This window comes from Leptopilina heterotoma, unplaced genomic scaffold (genome assembly GCF_015476425.1).
Source record: "Leptopilina heterotoma isolate Lh14 unplaced genomic scaffold, ASM1547642v1 Lhet_36, whole genome shotgun sequence".
In the NCBI taxonomy this organism is placed as follows: domain Eukaryota; kingdom Metazoa; phylum Arthropoda; class Insecta; order Hymenoptera; family Figitidae; genus Leptopilina; species Leptopilina heterotoma.
Genome location: NW_025111040.1, coordinates 367007 through 385709, shown reverse-complemented (window position 1 = coordinate 385709; position 18703 = coordinate 367007). Strand labels below are relative to the sequence as shown.

General features: G+C 21.3%; 1 protein-coding gene across 2 annotated transcripts in view; it reads left to right on the top strand.

Moving 5' to 3' along the window:
• LOC122505523 (follistatin-related protein 5-like) overlaps positions 1-18703 on the top strand; it is a 477342-nt gene that overhangs the window by 437724 nt on the left and 20915 nt on the right. For both annotated transcript variants that reach the window (XM_043617200.1, XM_043617201.1), the window contains 3 exons: positions 11743-11924; positions 14473-14607; positions 16668-16800. In XM_043617200.1, coding sequence (XP_043473135.1) covers positions 11743-11924; positions 14473-14607; positions 16668-16800 — 450 coding nt within the window. The remainder of the gene's footprint in view (positions 1-11742; positions 11925-14472; positions 14608-16667; positions 16801-18703) is intronic.

Here is an 18703-nt window from a genome sequence, read left to right as displayed (position 1 = left end):
GCCGCGGTAATGAAAACAAGAAAGAAGGGGAAAAAAAGGAAAGATTTTTTTTTTTTCTAAATTGAGAAGAAAAAAGGAGAAACAAAAACAAACAAGCAGTAAGAGCATAGCATCCGTAAAGAGAGAGAGAGAGAGAGAGAGAGAGAGAGAGAGAGAGAGAGAGAGAGAGAGAGAGAGAGAGAGAGTCTGAATTCGCGAAATCTTTTTGCGCGTTCAACGGGAGAGAAAAAAAAAATTCGCACCGCTAACTTATACTGCTGGTAATATAGTATCACTTTCATCTACATGATTAATACAATTTTTTTTTCTTATTTTTTTTCCATTTAATTACAGTAGAAATTTTGAGGATTATTTTCAATTTTAAGGAATATTTTAATTAGTGAATATTTATTATTGTAATTTCTTTGAAAATTTTCATATCCTTTTGTTTACAATTCAATTTTACAAAATTTAATCGATTATTCCAAAAATTCTTCAATCAAATTATTTATATATGTATTGAACAAAAATTTGAAAATTTGAATAATTTAATTTAATAATTATATTAATTTATGAATTTTGTGAATCGTCTGAAATAAGTTTCTTAGTCGACAAATTTAATTTACCACTTTTCTCACTAGTGCAAAAAAGTGTTATTTTTTCCCCTACAAATTTTTCTCTTCAGAAATTTATCTTTTTAATCAAAAAAAAAAAAAAAAAAAAAAAAAACAGTACATCTCAACATAAAAAAAAATCAATTATCAGAAAAAAACCAATACTTTTTCCCCCTAAAAAAGAAGCGTACACGATTTATCTTGATTTAATCAAAAACTAAAATTTGATTGATGCAATAAATTCCTCTACCAATCTCTTTCTCTCTCGAAAAAAAAGTTAAAATAATGTTTTTTTTTTTACTATAAAAAACCGCGTGGCCAATTAACTTTTTCCCTATCCAATACAGAAGCAAAGATAAAAAAAAAGAAAAAAATTACCTCGTATAAAGTTAATTGAAAAAAAAGAAATTGAAAAATGTATAAACAAAAAAAAAATGTTATTTATCATAAAAGAAATTTTTCTTTATATGAACATACACGTTTATTATATAGTATATATATACGAGATAGTAAAAGAGCGAGAGTTCTAAAACGGATATTGAAAAAGCAGTGAGACGAAAAATAGCAAAAGATCAGAAGTTGAAGTACATAGAATAAAAATATGTTTTGAGATGAAAACTAAAAATGGTAAAGAGAGGCAGTTGAGCTTGCGAGAGTGAGAGAGAGTGAGGTCAACTCTCCACTCTCCCGACATTTGGCTCCGACATGTATGAAATTGGTGCGAAACTAGTTTTAGAAGAATATCCATAGAAGCGTGATTCAACTGCGGGTGCATATCCACCATACACAAAAGTTAAATATTTCGTATTCAATACTAAACTGGATAGTACGATTTTCCGTTATATACACCTACGCCTATATATATATCGTGTTCCCTCTATCGAATATACTATTAACTTCATATGTATACCAGCAATATAGCTTCAAATATACATTGAATGCGAATATATACCACGATACAGCTTCTGATTTTCATTTGTAATGGAAATTTCCCACCGATGACAACTTTGACGAAGTTTATAAATATAGTGAATAATCCCATAGATTATAGATTCAATCTTTTCCAATTAAACTAACAAGCTCGCTAAAAGGGATAATTCTTTTTTAAAGCTCCACTATATAATTACAGAGAGAAGGGTTAAAAAAACAAACAAGAAGAATGTGGTGATTAAAAAAAATTATCTCGGTTCATTTTTCGCCTGGAAACTTTATATACCAGTGGGGAAGTTTTTTTTCCCCTTTTGTTCTAGTTTGAAATGAAAAAAATTAGTAGAAGGAATAATAAATATTTTAAGTAGTCAATTAATTTTTTTTTATACAATTTACCAATATGATAATTGTTTAATAATAATTAAATTGTTTAAAATAATTTATTCTTGTTTCCAATTTTGCAATATAATACTCATTGACAGCTTTTGATAAATTGCAAAATTGGAAAAAAAACTGCAAGTTTCTAGGTGATTTCTATCAGGAATAAGTCATTAGCAACAATTATTTGTTTAAACAATTGCTAAATTGTTAAAATCTTAAAATCTCTTCATTTCATACTTTTCGTATTTGTTAATTGCAAAATTAGAAACGAACTGCAAGTTTCTAGGTGCTTTTTGTCAGTATTTAATAAATAACAACAATAATTTGTTTAAACAATTTCTAAATTATTAAAATTATAAAATATCGTTATTTCATACTCTTCGTATTAGTTGATTGCAAAATTGGAAAAAAAAACTGCAAGGTTCTAGATGCTTTCTATCAAGAACTAGTAAATAGCAACAATTATTTGTTTAAACAATTGCTGAATTGTTAAAATCTTAAAATATCTTCATTTCATACTTTTCGTATTTGTTAATTGCAAAATTAGAAACGAACTGCTTTTTCTCAGGCTTTAATAGATAACAACAATAATTTGTTTAAACAATTTCTGAATTATTAAAATCATAAAATATCGTTATTTCATACTCTTCGTATTAGTTGATTGCAAAATTGGAAAAAAAACTGCAAGGTTCTAGGTGCTTTCTATTGAGAGTTACTTAATAGGAACAATTATTAGTTTAAACAATTGTTAAATTGTTAAAATCTTAAAATATCTTCATTTCATACTCTTCGTACTTGTTAATTAGAAAATTAGAAAAAAACTGCAAGTTTCTACCAGATTTCTATCAAAGAACTAGTAAATAGCAACAATTATTTGTTTAAACAATTTCTAAATTGTTAAAATCTTAAAATGTCTTTATTTCATACTCTTCGTATTAGTTAATTGCAAAATTGGAAAATAAAATGCAAGTTTCTAGGTATTTTGTGTGAGGATTTAGTAAATAACAACAATTATTTGTTTAAACAATTGCTCAGTTGTTAAAATCATAAAATATCTCCATTTTATAGTACTCGGAATGATAAATTGAAAAATTAGAAAAAAAAACTGCAAATTCCTAGGTGCTTTTTGTCAAGAACAAGTAAATAACAACAATAATTTGTTTAAACAATTTCTGAATTATTAAAAACATAAAATATCTTTATTTTATACTCTTCGTATTAGTTGATTGCAAAATTAGAAAAAAACACTGCAAATTTCTAGGTGATTTCTATCAAGAATAAGTAAATAGCAACTATTATTTGTTTAAACAATTTCTGAATTGTTAAAATTGAAAAACTTTTCATTTCATACTCTTCGTTTTAGTTAATTGCAAAATTAGAAAAAAACTGCAAGTTTCTAGGTGCTTTGGGTCAAAAGATGGTAAATAACAACAATTATTTGTTTAAACAATTGTCGATTTGTTAAATTCGTAAAATATCTTTTTGTCAATTGCTGTTAGTTAGTTAGTTAATTTCAAAATTAGAAGAAAACTGCATGTTTCTAAGTGCTTTGTGTAAATAGTTATAATAAATAACAACAATTTATTTGTTTAAACAATTGCCGAATTGTTGAATTCTTAAAACATCTTAATGTAGACTACTCTGGTTAGTTAATTACAAAATTAGAAGAAAAAAACTGCAAGTTTCTAGGTGCTTTGGGTCAAAAAATGGTAAATAACAACAATTATTTGTTTAAACAATTGCCGAATTGTTAAATTCGTAAAATATCTTCATGTTGTACTACTAAACTTACTTAATTATAATTAGGTCGACAAATTTTCAAAATTACGAAAAAAAAGAACTGCATTTCTCCAAGTGGACGGTGAAAAAAATTAATTGTTAACAATAATAAATTGTTTAAACAAATAAAAAGCGCAGTATAACATTAATAAAATAAATTATACAACGAAAAACTTCTACAATGAAAATTATTAACTATTTTGAAAATTTTCTGTAAGATAACTGAAAAAGTGTTATATTTTATTTATTTATTTATCACTAGAAGAAAATTTACTACTTTTAATCACTAGTACGGAAAGTTACTCATTTCCAACCTGTAGGAAAAGTGTCTTATTTTTCACCAGGGGACCAAACGTTGCTATTGTGGAATGAAAGGGTTTTATTGTCAACTAGAGGATAAAGTAACGTATTTTCCACTAGTGAGAAAAGTGTCATATTTTTCTCCAGTGTGAAAAGAGTTGTATTTTCCACTAGTGAGAAAAGTGTCTTATTTTTCCCCAGTGGGAACAAAATCGGTATTTTTTTTACTAGTGAGAAAAGTGTCTTTATTTTTCTCTAGGAAATTACCTTTTACCACTAGTGGGAAAAGTGTTTCATTTTCCAGTAGGCGACAAAAGCCTTTTTTCTAATAGTATGGGAAAAGTGTCTTATTTTCCACTAGTGGACAAAGCACTATATTTGACAACTAAAAAAATTTTATTCCCCGCTAGAGAATAATTCTGTTTTTATCCACAAGTACGAAAAATGGCTCATTTTTTACCCGTGAGAAAAGTGTTTTATTTTGCACTAGAGCAAAAAATACCATTTTTCACACTAGAAAATAAAACATTATTTTTCACTGCTAAAGGAAAAATTGTTTCATTGTCCACTAAATAGGAAAGGACTACCTTTGGCCACCAGTGCGAAAAGTGTCTTATTTTCCACTAGGGGCCAAAATTCATGTTTTTTAATAGTTGAAAAAGTATCTTATTTTTCGCAAGGGGACAAAACATACACAGTAAATCGTGAGGTATTAAAAACTGTTGCAGATTAAATTATTTTTATTACTTTAATTCAATTATTATTTTTAAAAATTTTTAACTTCAATTTTATTTCATATTTATTATTTTTAACAATTTTCGAAAAAGTTCTTTGTCAATTTTCAAATCCATTTGTTTACAATATTCAATTTCACGAAATTTCAATTATTCCTAAATTCTTTTAATGCATATTACAAAATAAAAACTTCAAATAATATAAAAGAAAATTCAATTAAACTTTTTAAAAAAAATTATATTCAAAATTCAATTATTTCTAAAAATTCACGCTATATTGTTTTTTCAATTATAATCTAAAATTTTAACTGAAATTCATTTTTATGAAAAGAAAATCAATTTTTATTACAAAATTCTACAAGAATTTAATTATTTAAATGCAAAAGTAAATAATTTATCGAATAATTGAATGTTTCTCAAAATTCAATTTCCTTCAATTCTTATAAAGAATTTTAGTTCATAATTTTTTAAATAATTGAATTCTTTTGTCGAATTTTATTAAAACTTGCATGAACATAATTACTTTTTTCAAAGGAATTCAATTATAATTGTATGGAAAATAATTGAAACGCTGCGATGAGTTTTATTATTAGTTAAAATAATTGAATTCTTAAGAAGAATTTTATTTCTCTTGAAAATAATTGAATTTCTGCAATAATTTGTAACTTCTCTAAAATTAAATTTTTTTTCTAGTGTTTTTAACTAAAATTTTTCAATAAATCCATTATTTTTAATAATTTTTAAAAAAGTTCTTTGAGAATTTTCAGATTCATTCGTTTACAATTCAATTTTACAAAATTTTAATTATTCGGAAATTCTGCAATTAAATATTACATTGAAAAATAAAAACTTGAAATAATTTCAATAAAAATCCTATTAAACATTTAAAAAGAATTAATTCTACAGTATTGTTTTGTCAAAAATATGAAAAATTAAGAATTTCAATGATTTTAATTTAAAACTTTTTCAAAAATTAATTGTTTCTAAAAATCCACATTATAGTGCTTTTAAGATTTAAATATAATCTAAAATTTGAACTGAAATTTATTTTTAAAACCATTTTTATTAGTAAATTCTACGAGAATTCAATTATTTAAATACAAAAATAAATAATTGATTAATTTCATGTTTCTTGAAATTAAAAACTCTCATAAAAAATGTTATCAACAAATTTTTTAAATCATTAAATTCTTGGGATGAATTTTAATAAAATTTGTAAGAATAATTACATTTTTCGAGGAATTCGATTAAAATTGCATTAAAAATAATTGAAATTATGAAATGAGTTTTATTATATATGAAAATAATTGAATTCCTGAAAGAATTTTATTATATTTATAAAAATAATTGAATTCCTGTAGAAATGTTATTATTTATGAAAATAATTGAATTATTGCGAAGAAATTTATAAAAAAAAATTGTAAATAATTGAAGTCCTATAAGAATTTTATTATTTTTAAAAATAATTTAATCCCTGTAAAAATGTTATTATTTATAAAAATTATTAAAATATTGCGAAAATATTTATAAAAAAAAATTGTAAATAATTGAAGTCCTATAAGAATTTTATTATTTATGAAAATAATTGAATTCCTAAAAGAATTTTATTATATTTATAAAAATAATTGAATCCCTGCAGAAATGTTATTATTTCTGAAAATAATTGAATTATTGCGAAGAAATTTATAAAAAAAAATTGTAAATAATTGAAGTCCTATAAGAATTTTATTATTTTTAAAAATAATTGGATCCCTGTAAAAATGTTATTATTTATAAATATTATTAAAATATTGCGAAGAAATTTATAAAAAAAAATTGTAAATAATTGAAGTCCTATAAGAATTTTATTATTTATAAAAATAATTGAATCCCTGTAGAAATGTTATTATTTAGGATGAAAATAATTGAATTATTGCGAAGAAATTTATAACAAAAAATTGTAAATAATTGAATTCCTAAAAGAATTTTATTATTTCTGAAAATAATTGAATTATTGCGAAGAAATTTATAAAAAAAAAATTGTAAATAATTGAAGTCCTATAAGAATTTTATTATTTATAAAAATAATTGAATCCCTGCAGAAATGTTATTATTTATGAAAAAAATAATTGAATTATTGCGAAGAAATTTATAAGAAAAAAATTGTAAATAATTGAATTCATGTAAAATTTTTTATTATTTATGAAAATAATTGAATGTTTGCGTAGAATATTATTCAAATTTTTTTTTTTTAAAAATGGAATTCTATTGGAAAACTTTATAGAAATAGTAAATATTGAAAAGCATTGAATTTTAAAATTTTTTTGAAAATAATTGAAATTTTGACAAGAATTTGATTATTTGAATTCATTCTGGTGTTATTTTAACACCTCACGTTTTACTGTGATTGCTATTGTGTATAAAGAAAGGGTTTCATTGTCACCTATTAGTTTGTATACAGTGTCGACTTTTCCCACTAGTGGTAAAAGTATCCTATTTTCCCCTAGTGGGAAAAGTGTCATCTATTTTCTATATAGTAGAAAATAAAGCATCGTCATTGTCTACTAGTGGGAAAAATTTCTTATTTTTCAACTTGAATAGAAAAAAAAAGTAATCTTTGCCAACTGAAAAAAAAATTTTCATTTCCCGCTAAAATACTTTTATTGTCATCAGGGCAAAAAGTGTCTTATTTTCAACTAAAAATGAAGAGTAATCCTATACAGTATAACATTATAGGTAATTTTTCTGAATATAAAAATAACTTTAATTCAATTCTTTTGAAATTGAATCCATCAAAGTTTAAATACGTCACGACATCAGAGGTGATTTGCGCGCAAAAATAAATGAGACATAATTATATTGAAACATAATATTGTTAATTTTCTGAAAGGAGATTGAGAGGGGGGGGGGTGGGAGGTAACATTAAAAAATTACAATGTTCTAAGTATATACGCAGTTAGTCCAAGTGATGCTGCGGGATAATTAATAAGTAATCTAATTTCTCCGAGACTCTATAATCATTCGCAATTAAGGAAGCAATATGCCATCAGAAGCAAAAGGGGGATTCAAGAGAGAGAGAGAGAGAGAGAGAGAGAGAGTGAAGCTTTGACGTGGCAACGCAGAAGGATCAAGTTTAAATCGAATTCCCATTTTCACACTAGAACAAATTACTCTTTCGCTAAAAGCTTTGGCATGCTGAGATTCCCACTAATTTAATTACTTATTTTCATGAGACTTTACGATGGTTGGTGGTAGGTGTGTGAAAAAAATAATTTATTCAACTTTTATTCGACAATATTTATCTATCATTCATTTATAATATACGTTCTTTAAATACATGCGTTCTCCTTGTCATTTTCTGCGTCAATTTTTTTTTTTGTGCATAACAAAAATTTTCAGAGAAAATATTTTATTTACAAATAATTATTTTTTGTCCGATCAACTAGAAATAGGATTTTATTTTTTTTTACTAGGTGTCAGTTCACTGCATTTAATTTATTGAAATTGTTTATTTAAAATAATTGATTTCTTTCGAATAATTTTATTAAAATATAGGTATTTGAAAATAATTGAATTCCTTTGAAAAATTCTAATATTTTTGTAAATAATTAAATTATTCTAAAGAATTTTAAAAAATCTTTTTTTTCAATAATTGACTTTTTCGCCGAGGAATTGAAATTAAAACTCGGTATAATTAAATTTTAGCAGCATTTCCAGTAAAATTGTATTAAAAATAATTGAAATCCTGCGATGAATTTTAATATTTATGAAAATAATTGAATATAGTTGCAAAGGATTTTATAAAAATTTTCAAAAATAATTGAATTCCTGAGAAGAATTTATTTTATTATTTATGCGAAAATAATTGAATTTTTCGAAAAGTAATTAATTAAAATTTTTTTCTAATAAAGAATTTTATTGAAATTTTTGGAAAATAAAATTTTTGCAAAGAATTTTATTAAAATTTCGTTAAAAATGAATTAAATTCTAGCGAAGAATTTTGAATATCAAGAAAATTTTATTAAAATTGTATATTGAAAATAATGGAATTTTTTGGAAGTATTTTATAACTGATAAAATTATAATTATAATTATAAAATTCTTTCAACGAATTAAATTATTTATGAAAATAATTGAACTTTTGTCAAGAATTTTATTAAAATTTTTTGATAATAATTGAATTTGGAAGAAGTATAATTTATTATTTATAAAGATAATTGAATTCATCGTAAGAAATTTTATAAACATTGTTATAAATAATAAATATTTTCGAAATATAATAAATATTATGAAAGTTTAATTTTAAATAATTGAATTTTTCGATTAATTAATTGAAATTTTAAATATCCTTTTAGAATCCTTTCCTTTTAGAATTTCATCAAATTTTTTTTAAATTGAATTTCCATGAGAAATGTTATTATTAGTGAAAGTAATTGAATTATTGTGAAGAATTGTATAAAAATTTTATTAAATAATTGATTTTTCGACATTTCAATTTTATTATTTATTAAAATAATTTAATTTTGGATGATTTTTATCAATTTTTTTGCAAAATTTTATGAAAATATTTTATGTTGAAAATAATTGAATATCGAAAAGAATTTTAATAAAATTTAAAATACCTCAAAATAATTGAATTTTTGGGGAGTAATTTTCTTATTTATCGATATAATTGAATTCTTTCTAAAAATTATTTGTGTAAATAATTGAATTCTTAGAAAAAATTTTATTAAAATTTTAAAAAATAATTTAATTATTTCAAAAAATATTTAATTAAAATCGTATTTAAAACAATTAGTTTCTTTCGAATAATTTTATTAAATTTTTCAAAAATAATTATTCAATCCTTCCAAAAAATATTTAAAAAACATTTTTTTAAATAATTGATTTTTTCGAGGAATTGAAATTCAGTTTTTAAGAATAATTACATTTTTCGAGCAATTCCTGTAAAATTGTATTAAAAATAATTGAAATCCTGCTATGAATTTTATTATTTATGAAAATAATTGAATAGTTGCTAGGAATTTTATTATAAATTCTCAAAAAATAATTGAATTACAGAGAAGAATTTTATTATTTTTGAAAATAATTGAATTATTGCGGAAAAGTTTATTAAAATGTTTAAAAAGAATTGAATTTCTGTGAAAAATTTTATTATTTTTGAAAATAATTGAATTCTTTATAAGAATTTTATAAACATTATTTTAAATAATTAATTTTTTCGAAAATAAATATTATAAAAATTTTATTATTCTAAATAATTGAATTCTTGTGGAAAACTTTATTTGTGAAAATAACTGAATTTTTCGATTATTAATTTAAAATAGTAATGAAAATAATTGAAATTCTTCGATGAATTTTATTTTATTTATGAAAATAATTTAATTTATGCTTTAGAATTTAATTAAAAAAATTTCTTTTTTAAATTGAATTTTCATGAAAAATTTTATTATTATAAGTAATTAAATTATTGTGTGAAAAATAAATTGCATAAAATTTTTTTAAATAGATTTTTTTTTTTTTTTTTTTTTTTTTTTAAAATTAGCGAATTACATAAAAGTAGTGGAAATTCTCTTAAAAAAAATATTATTTATATTCTTATTGTTCAGAAAGTTGAATATATATAATAATTCTTTTACCTTCTCTATTCTTCAGAATAATTAAAATTTTCGTAATGAAGATTATTTTTAATTTTAGTTATAAAATAACAATTTTTGTGAAATTCAATTTTCCTCGTTACAAGAAAGTTTATAATTATTTTCAATTTTGAAAATCTGTTGTCAAATTTGAAATTATAGTATAAAAATTTGTTAAAGTTTCTTTTTATGTACTTTAAAGTTTAAAAATATAATATAATTTGAAAATTTAATTCTAATTAGTTTTTTTAGTTACGTGTCATAATAAAAATTTTTAAAAAATTTTAAAATTTTAAAAATTACTTAAATGAAAATGACTTGAAATTGTTTAGAATAAATAGTGCAATGCAACATTCCCGCACTGATAATTTGGCTAGTACAATTTAATAAAAGAAAAAAAAAAAAAAAATATTGAAAATAAAAAAATTAAAACAAAAAAATTCGTTTGAAAATTGTTTAAAAATATATCTTTTTTTTCAAAAAGGGAAATAAAATTGGAATTTTATTTTATTTTCCACAATTTTTCTCAATAAATTGCAAAATGGTGGTGAAATAGTGTAAAAGAAAGACAATAATTTACAAAGTGACAAGAAATTGTCAGGTCTTGTTTTCACACTTGAGTGAAAAGTATTTGTGCTTTCGTATATATATAGAGCTGGGGGTCAAACGAAAACTAGATATACAACAAGAATGTAGTGTATAGTGGAGTTTACGAAAAAGAGATTCCTATACGTCCTTCGGCACTAAAGCGGAACGCAATAACACCTTTCCTGTTGGCTCGCATCAAATTGCCAAAGTTCAAAGGAAATAAAAGAGAACGTACTTCCTCTTATATGTGTCAACAGGTGTTTCCTTTAGAAACTCTGATAATAGAGTCTTATATTCTTTCAAAGTGTCTCTAAACTTTTTTCAATTGTCAAACAGAATGCAAGACACACACTTTATGTAGAAGCGAATAAATCGGACAATTTTTTTTTTAAATAATATATTTTATTTATCATTGTCGATTATTTATTTTTAATTTTCAATTATAGTCAGTTATTTCTAATTGCTATTTACATTTTATTTGACTATTTAATAATAATTATAATTATAATTACTCATCATTATTTCATTATTTAATAATAATTATAATTATAATTATTATTATAATTATAATTATAATTATTATTATTATTTTTATTATAATTATAATTATTAATTAAAAAATTAAAAGTAATTGAAAAATAATTTACATTTTTTGTACCTATTTGAATATATATTAATAAAGATTATCAAAAAAAAAAAATAAAAAAAAACTGAGGATATTTTTTTGCATCAATAATTTTAATTAGAGCACCTTATTGAAAATAAAGAAATAATTATGGGTATATAGACATTATAAAATATGAAATGAACGATTTATTTCAGACGAGCATCACGAGACACCAAAGGCACTTCCTTTTGGAAATGCAACTCCACCTTCATCGAAGAGTTTAGATGATGATATTATCAAAAACGACGATAGCAAAAATGACATCAAAGAAAATGTAGTCGAGACCGATAGGTACGATTCAGAAGACTGTTCTGCACAGGAATATGAAATTATGAAGGTAACGTTGCGTTTCAATACTTTACAAATAAAACTCCTTTTTATTCCTTTTTCTTCCCCTTCAATAGTCTAACTTTATATTCGAGCGACAATTATTTTTCTTTTACCAAGAACCAATAATTACGTTATTACAATTTTTTTTTATTTTTTTTATTATTGTTTTTATTATTTATTTATTTATTTATTTATTTATTTATTTATTTATTTATTTATTTATTTATTTATTTATTTATTTATTTATTTATTTATTTATTTATTTATCTATTTATTTATTTATTTATTTATTTATTTATTTATTTATTTATTTATTTATTTATTTATTTATTTATTTATTTACTTAAACGGACTTGCAAAAAATTAAATTTTTTATTGTCTATTAAGGGTATTTGAACAATAATTTAATCAATTGAACAAATTAATTGTGAGTAAATAAATAAATTCCAATTTTTTTTTTATTTACTTATTTAAATTATTAATTAATTGAATACTAGCAACAATTCGCGCGCTTTGCTAACTTCTAACTGCCTTTTTTAAATAAAATTAGCAATTTTAAAAATAATAGAATTTTAAAACTTTCTAATTCAAATTTTTGTTGAAAACACTAAAAAAAAATCAATTTTGGAGAAATTACAAATAATTGCAGAAATTCAACTATTTAAAAAAAATAAATAAAATTCAACTATGTACAAAATTTGAAAAAAAATTTTGTAAAAATCCCAATTATCTTTATAAGTAACAAAATTCTTCTCCAAAGTTTAATTATTTTTCTAAATGTCAAAAAATTCTTGTCCTAATATCAATTATTTTCATAAATAATAAAAATTTCACAGGAATTCAATTATTATTTTTATAAATAATAATTTTTATAAATAATAAATTTGTTTTAAGGAATTCAATTATTTTCATAAAAAATAATTTAAAATTCTAGAAAATAATAATTGAATTAGATGAAAATAATTTTGATGAAGTTACAGTAACAATATTCTTATAATAATAAATAATATAAAATAATGATTTTATTACTTGATCATCTTTAATTATTATAAAAAATGAAGAAATCAATCAACCCGAGTCTTCGACTCGAAGCAATCGATATCTTCATATTTTATAACAAATACTTTTATAAGTTGTTTAATTTAAAAAAGGTTATTGAATTTGAAATTTTTGAATTAAGATTCCTGTGGAAAATCATGTTCCAAAAATAAGATATAAAAAAAAATAGGAATTTTGCAAATATTTTTCTTCTTTTTCTACAACAAAATAATAATTTTGTTAAAAAAATTGTGATTCATAAACAAAAATAATGCAAAATAAATTGCATTATTATTAACTTTTTATAATTTTTTTTTTCAAATATTTTTAATTTTAAAATTAATATATTTGAAAATCATCGAATTTTTGCAAAGAATTTTTGTCAAAAAATTTGATGATAATAGAATTCCTTCAAAGAATTTTATTATTTAGAAAAATAACTGAATTCTCACAAAGAATTTTATTAAAATTTTTAAAAATCCTAATTAAATTCTTTTGAAGAATTTCTTTGAATTTTTTTTTTTTTTATTAAACTAATGGAGTTTCTTTAATAATTTGAATTGAAAATTTTGAATAAAGCATTTGAATTTTATTAAGAAGAATTTTATTAAAAGTGAATTGAAAATAATTGAATTCTTGCGGAGAATTTTACTAATATTTTTAAAAATTGTTTCGAAGAATTTATTACAATTTTTGGACATAATTGAAATTTATGGAAATATTTAGAATAATATTTGAATTCATCCGAGGAATTCAATATTAAAATTGTTTTAAAAATCATTGGATTTTTGTAAAGATTTTACTATTGAAAAAAATAGTTAAATATTGTTTAGAAAGATTTTACTATTTTTTATAAAAAAATAATTAAAATGTTTCGAGAGAATTTTTAAAAATTTTAAGAAATAATTAAATTTTTGTGATGAATTTCATAGAAATATTTTAAAATAATGGAATTTTTTCGAGAAATTCAATTAAAGTTGTTTCGATAATAATGGAATTTCTTTAAAGAATTTTATTAAAATTATGTAATATTCAAAATCATTGAATTCATTATAAGAATTTTATTACTTTTTTGAAAATAATTGAATTCTTTCAATTTTTTTTGACGAATATAATTATTTAAAAATTGCATTGAAAGTAATTTAATTTTTATATAGAATTTTTTAAAAATATTTTGAGAATAATTGAATTATTTTTAGAGAATTTTAAATTCTTGTTGAAATTGCATTTTATGGAAATTTTTGAAAATAATTAAATTCTTTCATGTAATTTTATTTTTTAATTAATTGAATAAAAAATTTTCTTTTTAAAATTAGAAAATAATTTTTGTTTCTAGATTCTTAATTATTTTTCGAATTTAAGTTTTCCTTTTTTCTATAATATTTAGATGAGGAAATAAAAAGAATTTGAAAATATTATTAGAGAGAAATGTTGTAGTGAAAATATTTTTTGTAATAAGTTTTATATTTTATAATGAATGGAGAGAAAAATAAAAACTCTTTTATCATCTTTATTAGGACAATTTGCTGTTGTATAATCACGCGAGGCTCATGGCACAGGATAATCATAGCAAAGAGTATCTGGTGAGCATCATGTTCTCCCACTACGATCAAAATAACAATGGCAATTTGGAACGGGAAGAACTGGAGCAGGTAAATTATATTTCGATTTACTCAAGAGAATTTAATTCCCAGCTTTTTGTTATTAAATTATTTACATATTATTTATGAATTTCCTGTTATTCATTATTTTTATTTATTTTTTTTAATTTTCTATACCTTAGGTCTGCCTCTTGGTTGTTCACTTCATTATACAGAGATTTTCAATTATTTTATATAATTTAATAATTATTATATTTTTAGTTATTTTATTTTTTTTTTATTTCGAATTTTTTATTAATTATTTATTATTCAGAATATTTTATTTATTTTTATTAGGTTCTTTAAGTTATGATTTTTTGTTAATTTTTTACTATTTGTTTACTATTTATGTATTATTTTTCAACATATTTTACTAATTATTTACATTTTTTACTATTTATTTACCCTTTTTTTACTATTCAATTACTAAATTATTTTCTATTTTTGTCGTATTTATTTACCATTTTTTACCTTTTTTTACCATTTTTTACTATTTATTTACTATTTAATTACCATTTTTTTACTATTCACTTACTTTTTATTTACTATTTATTTAGGGGAACATAGTCTAGGTCGGCCACCTTTTTGACTTTTGTTTATAACTTTTTTTTAAAAATGAATTTGGACAATTGAAGTATATGGTTGGAAAGTCCTGTTTAATAGGAACATTTTTTCTGTACAAAGTAAATTGACAGGTTTAAAAATGAAAAAGTTATAAAGATTTAAAAAAAAAAAAATTTGTAGTCCAGGTTGGCCATTACAGTCAAGGTCGGCCATTTTTAAAATTCAAAGGGCATTAAACGTTAAAAAATAAAATAACATGTTTGGAGTTACGGAAAATTGATTCTTTATTGTTTACAGTTTGTAACTTAATGAAATAACAAAATAATAACAATAAACAATATAAAAAAATAAATATAAATAAAAAAAAGTTTTGCACTAAAATATTTATAAAATTAAATAAAAATATTAATAAGATGATCAATTATATTATGAGTTATACAGAATTGCAGTTTTTGCAAATGAAGTAGCTCGTCCTCAACTTTGCGCATTTTAAACACATAGTGGCCGACCTTGACAGTAAGTAACATTACCGAATTGTTGTAACCATAAAGAAATACGTTTCGGGATTCGATTTTTTACTTTGTTTTCCTTTCAACCATGAGTCCCACAAATTTTCTGCATACTTGCCTTGACGATTCAATTTGTTTTTTATCTTTTATTAATGGTTTTTCACATTATGCACAAAACTTTTTTTGAGCTTTTTTTGTACCGACGTCACAGAAAACACAATTTTCGATTTTCCGAAAATGTAATTGAACAAAAAGTTAGGTTTCACTAAGACAAGCTTCGACAAAAATGCGCGTAGGTGGCGCTAGTGAACTTGACAAAAAAACGCGAGTGGCCTACCTAGACAGTAGGCCAACCTTGACTACATTCCCCTACTATTTAATTTTTACAATAATTTATTTTTTATAATTTAACACTTATTAATATTAAATTTAGTTTTACGAAATCTATAAAATAAAAATAAAATAAATTATTAATTAATAAATAGAAATAAATATTATTTAGAATTTTTTATTTAGAATAATTCTTATTTAATTGAAGCCATATTTTCATGATGAATTTTTTATTTATTATTTATTGATTCAAATTATTTATTTTTTTGTTAACTATTTTTTTACCATTTTTTTTATCTATTAGGTAATTTATGATTTTTGCTTACATTCGTTTATTGTTTTTTTCATTTTATTTTTTATTCATCTGTTAGGTAATTTTATTTTATTTTGTTCCAAAAAGCAAGAAATTTTGATAATTATTTTTTTACCTTTGAATTCTAAACGCTAAAGTTTTTCTCACCAAGCCAATTTTTTTTGCGAGTATTTATTTTCTTGGGTAAAACATTTTTGGTGCGGTTTTCCTTGTTTTTTTTTGGGGGGATTTTTTTTTCTTTTTTTTTGAAATCCGATCAAAGTAAACCAAAAGAATACAAAAGTTTTACTTTTCGAGAGCTAAAAGACTTTTTTCATTAAGAGAGATAAATTAAATGGACTTTTTTAATTTTCTAGATTGCAGAACGAGAAGATCTAGAGCAACTGAGTAAAGGATGCTCTCTTGGTCACATGATCAGCTACGACGACGCTGATAAAGATGGACGATTAAATATTAATGAATTCTACATGGCTTTTAGCAAACTTTACAGTAAGTCTTTGATAAAAAAAAAAAAATAAAAAGAAGAAGAAGAAGGAAAAACGAAAAAGGTTTTCCTCTTTTTTGAACCATTTTATTTTTTTCTTTTATTTCTTAATTCCACAGCATGATATAGTTTTAATTTTTGATTTACTCACATCGTGAATTTTCTATATTTATTTATGTTTCTAAACTTTCGAACGTTCAATTTACTTTTTTATGTTTATTATTTTTAATTTTGTATTTTTTTGGAAAAGAAATTATTTTTTTTTTTAAATAATGTTAGAGAAATTATTTAATTTTAAATATATTTTTCATTTTTGTGTAGTAATTTAAAAAAATTTTTAGACAAAATAATTTTATTCATTTGAACGTTGAAAATTTTTGAAAAATTATTCATTTCTATTTTTGATATTTTTTCATTTTTTTACTTACCTAAATATTTCTTGTTTATTTTTATGTTTCTATTTTTCTACATTTTTCAGATTTTTTATTTTTAAATTTTACTTAATTGTATTTTTTATTTTTATTTATAGGTATTAATTTCTATTAATTTATATTTTTTGATGTAATTTTTGTAGAAATTAAATTTTAGAAAAAATTTTAAAATTTTCAAATAAATTAAAATAAATTTTAGAAAAATTGTAGCAAACACATTGCTAATAAATTAAAATAAAATTTTTTACATTTATTTATATTTATTTAAATATTTATAGAAGTAAATTTTAGAAAATTTTTAGCAAAAATTAATTCTAAAGGAATAAAAATAAAAAATGGTTTTTCCTTATATTTATTGACACATTTTTTAAAACATTTTTCATTTTTATTTATATTTCAAAGTGAATGGGTATTAGAAAAAAATTCCAAATGGATTTTCCCGATGTGTAAAAAGTTATATGTATTTCACTTTTTTCACCTCTTGACATTTTGCCCGAAATTCTTTTTCACCTAGCTCCAATAAAATACTCCTTGATCTTTTTCTTTTCGCTTCGACATCTGGAAATTCAAAAAGTACGCATTTAAAATTCCTTTTTATCGTCTTGAAGAAAAATCTTCTTTTAGCACATTCACTGATGCCGAAAACAAGTGTCAAGTAAAATTCTAAAGGAGAATCTTTAAATTCGGTCACTGACTCTCTAAAAAAAAAAAGAAAAACGAATTTATTAAGTTTTGATATTGATGAAATTATTCCTTTAAGTAAAATTATTATTTTTTGATCAGAGAAAAGAGGGAAATAAGTGAAATAAAAATACTAGGATTGAAATAGTTTTTCTAACAAAACGTAATTTATTTTTTATTATCTGTAAGCTTTACTTATCTAGAAATCAATTTTAATTTCTATAGAAAATTTCTATTTTCTAATTTTTAATCCAAATTTTTTTCCAATAAAATTCAATTAAACATTTTAATTAAAAACTGTTTTCAATCAAAATTCAATTTTTGAAAATATTTTTAAATAAAACCAAAATAGAAAAAAAGTAAAATAAAATAGAAAATTTTTTTCCAATAGAATTCAATTTATTGTTCTCTGATAAAATTTAATTTCTGAAGATTTTTTTCTAATAGAGTTCAAATTCTAAAAATATTTCTCTAATAAAGTTCAATTTCTGCAAATATATTTCCAACAAAAATCATTTTTTAAAAATTTTTTTCAAATAAAATTCAATTTCTAAAAATTGTTTTCTAATAAAATTCAGTTTCTGTCAATTATTTCAAATAATTTCTAAACTTTTTCCAAAAAATTCTAATAAATAAATAAAATAGAAAATTTTTTTTTCAATATAGTAATTCAATTTGTAATTGAATTTCTTATTTTGTGATAAAATTTAATTTCTGAAGATTTCTTTCTAATAAAGTTCAATTTCTGAAAATGTTTTCCTGATAAAATTCAATTTCTGAAAATATTTTTCAAATA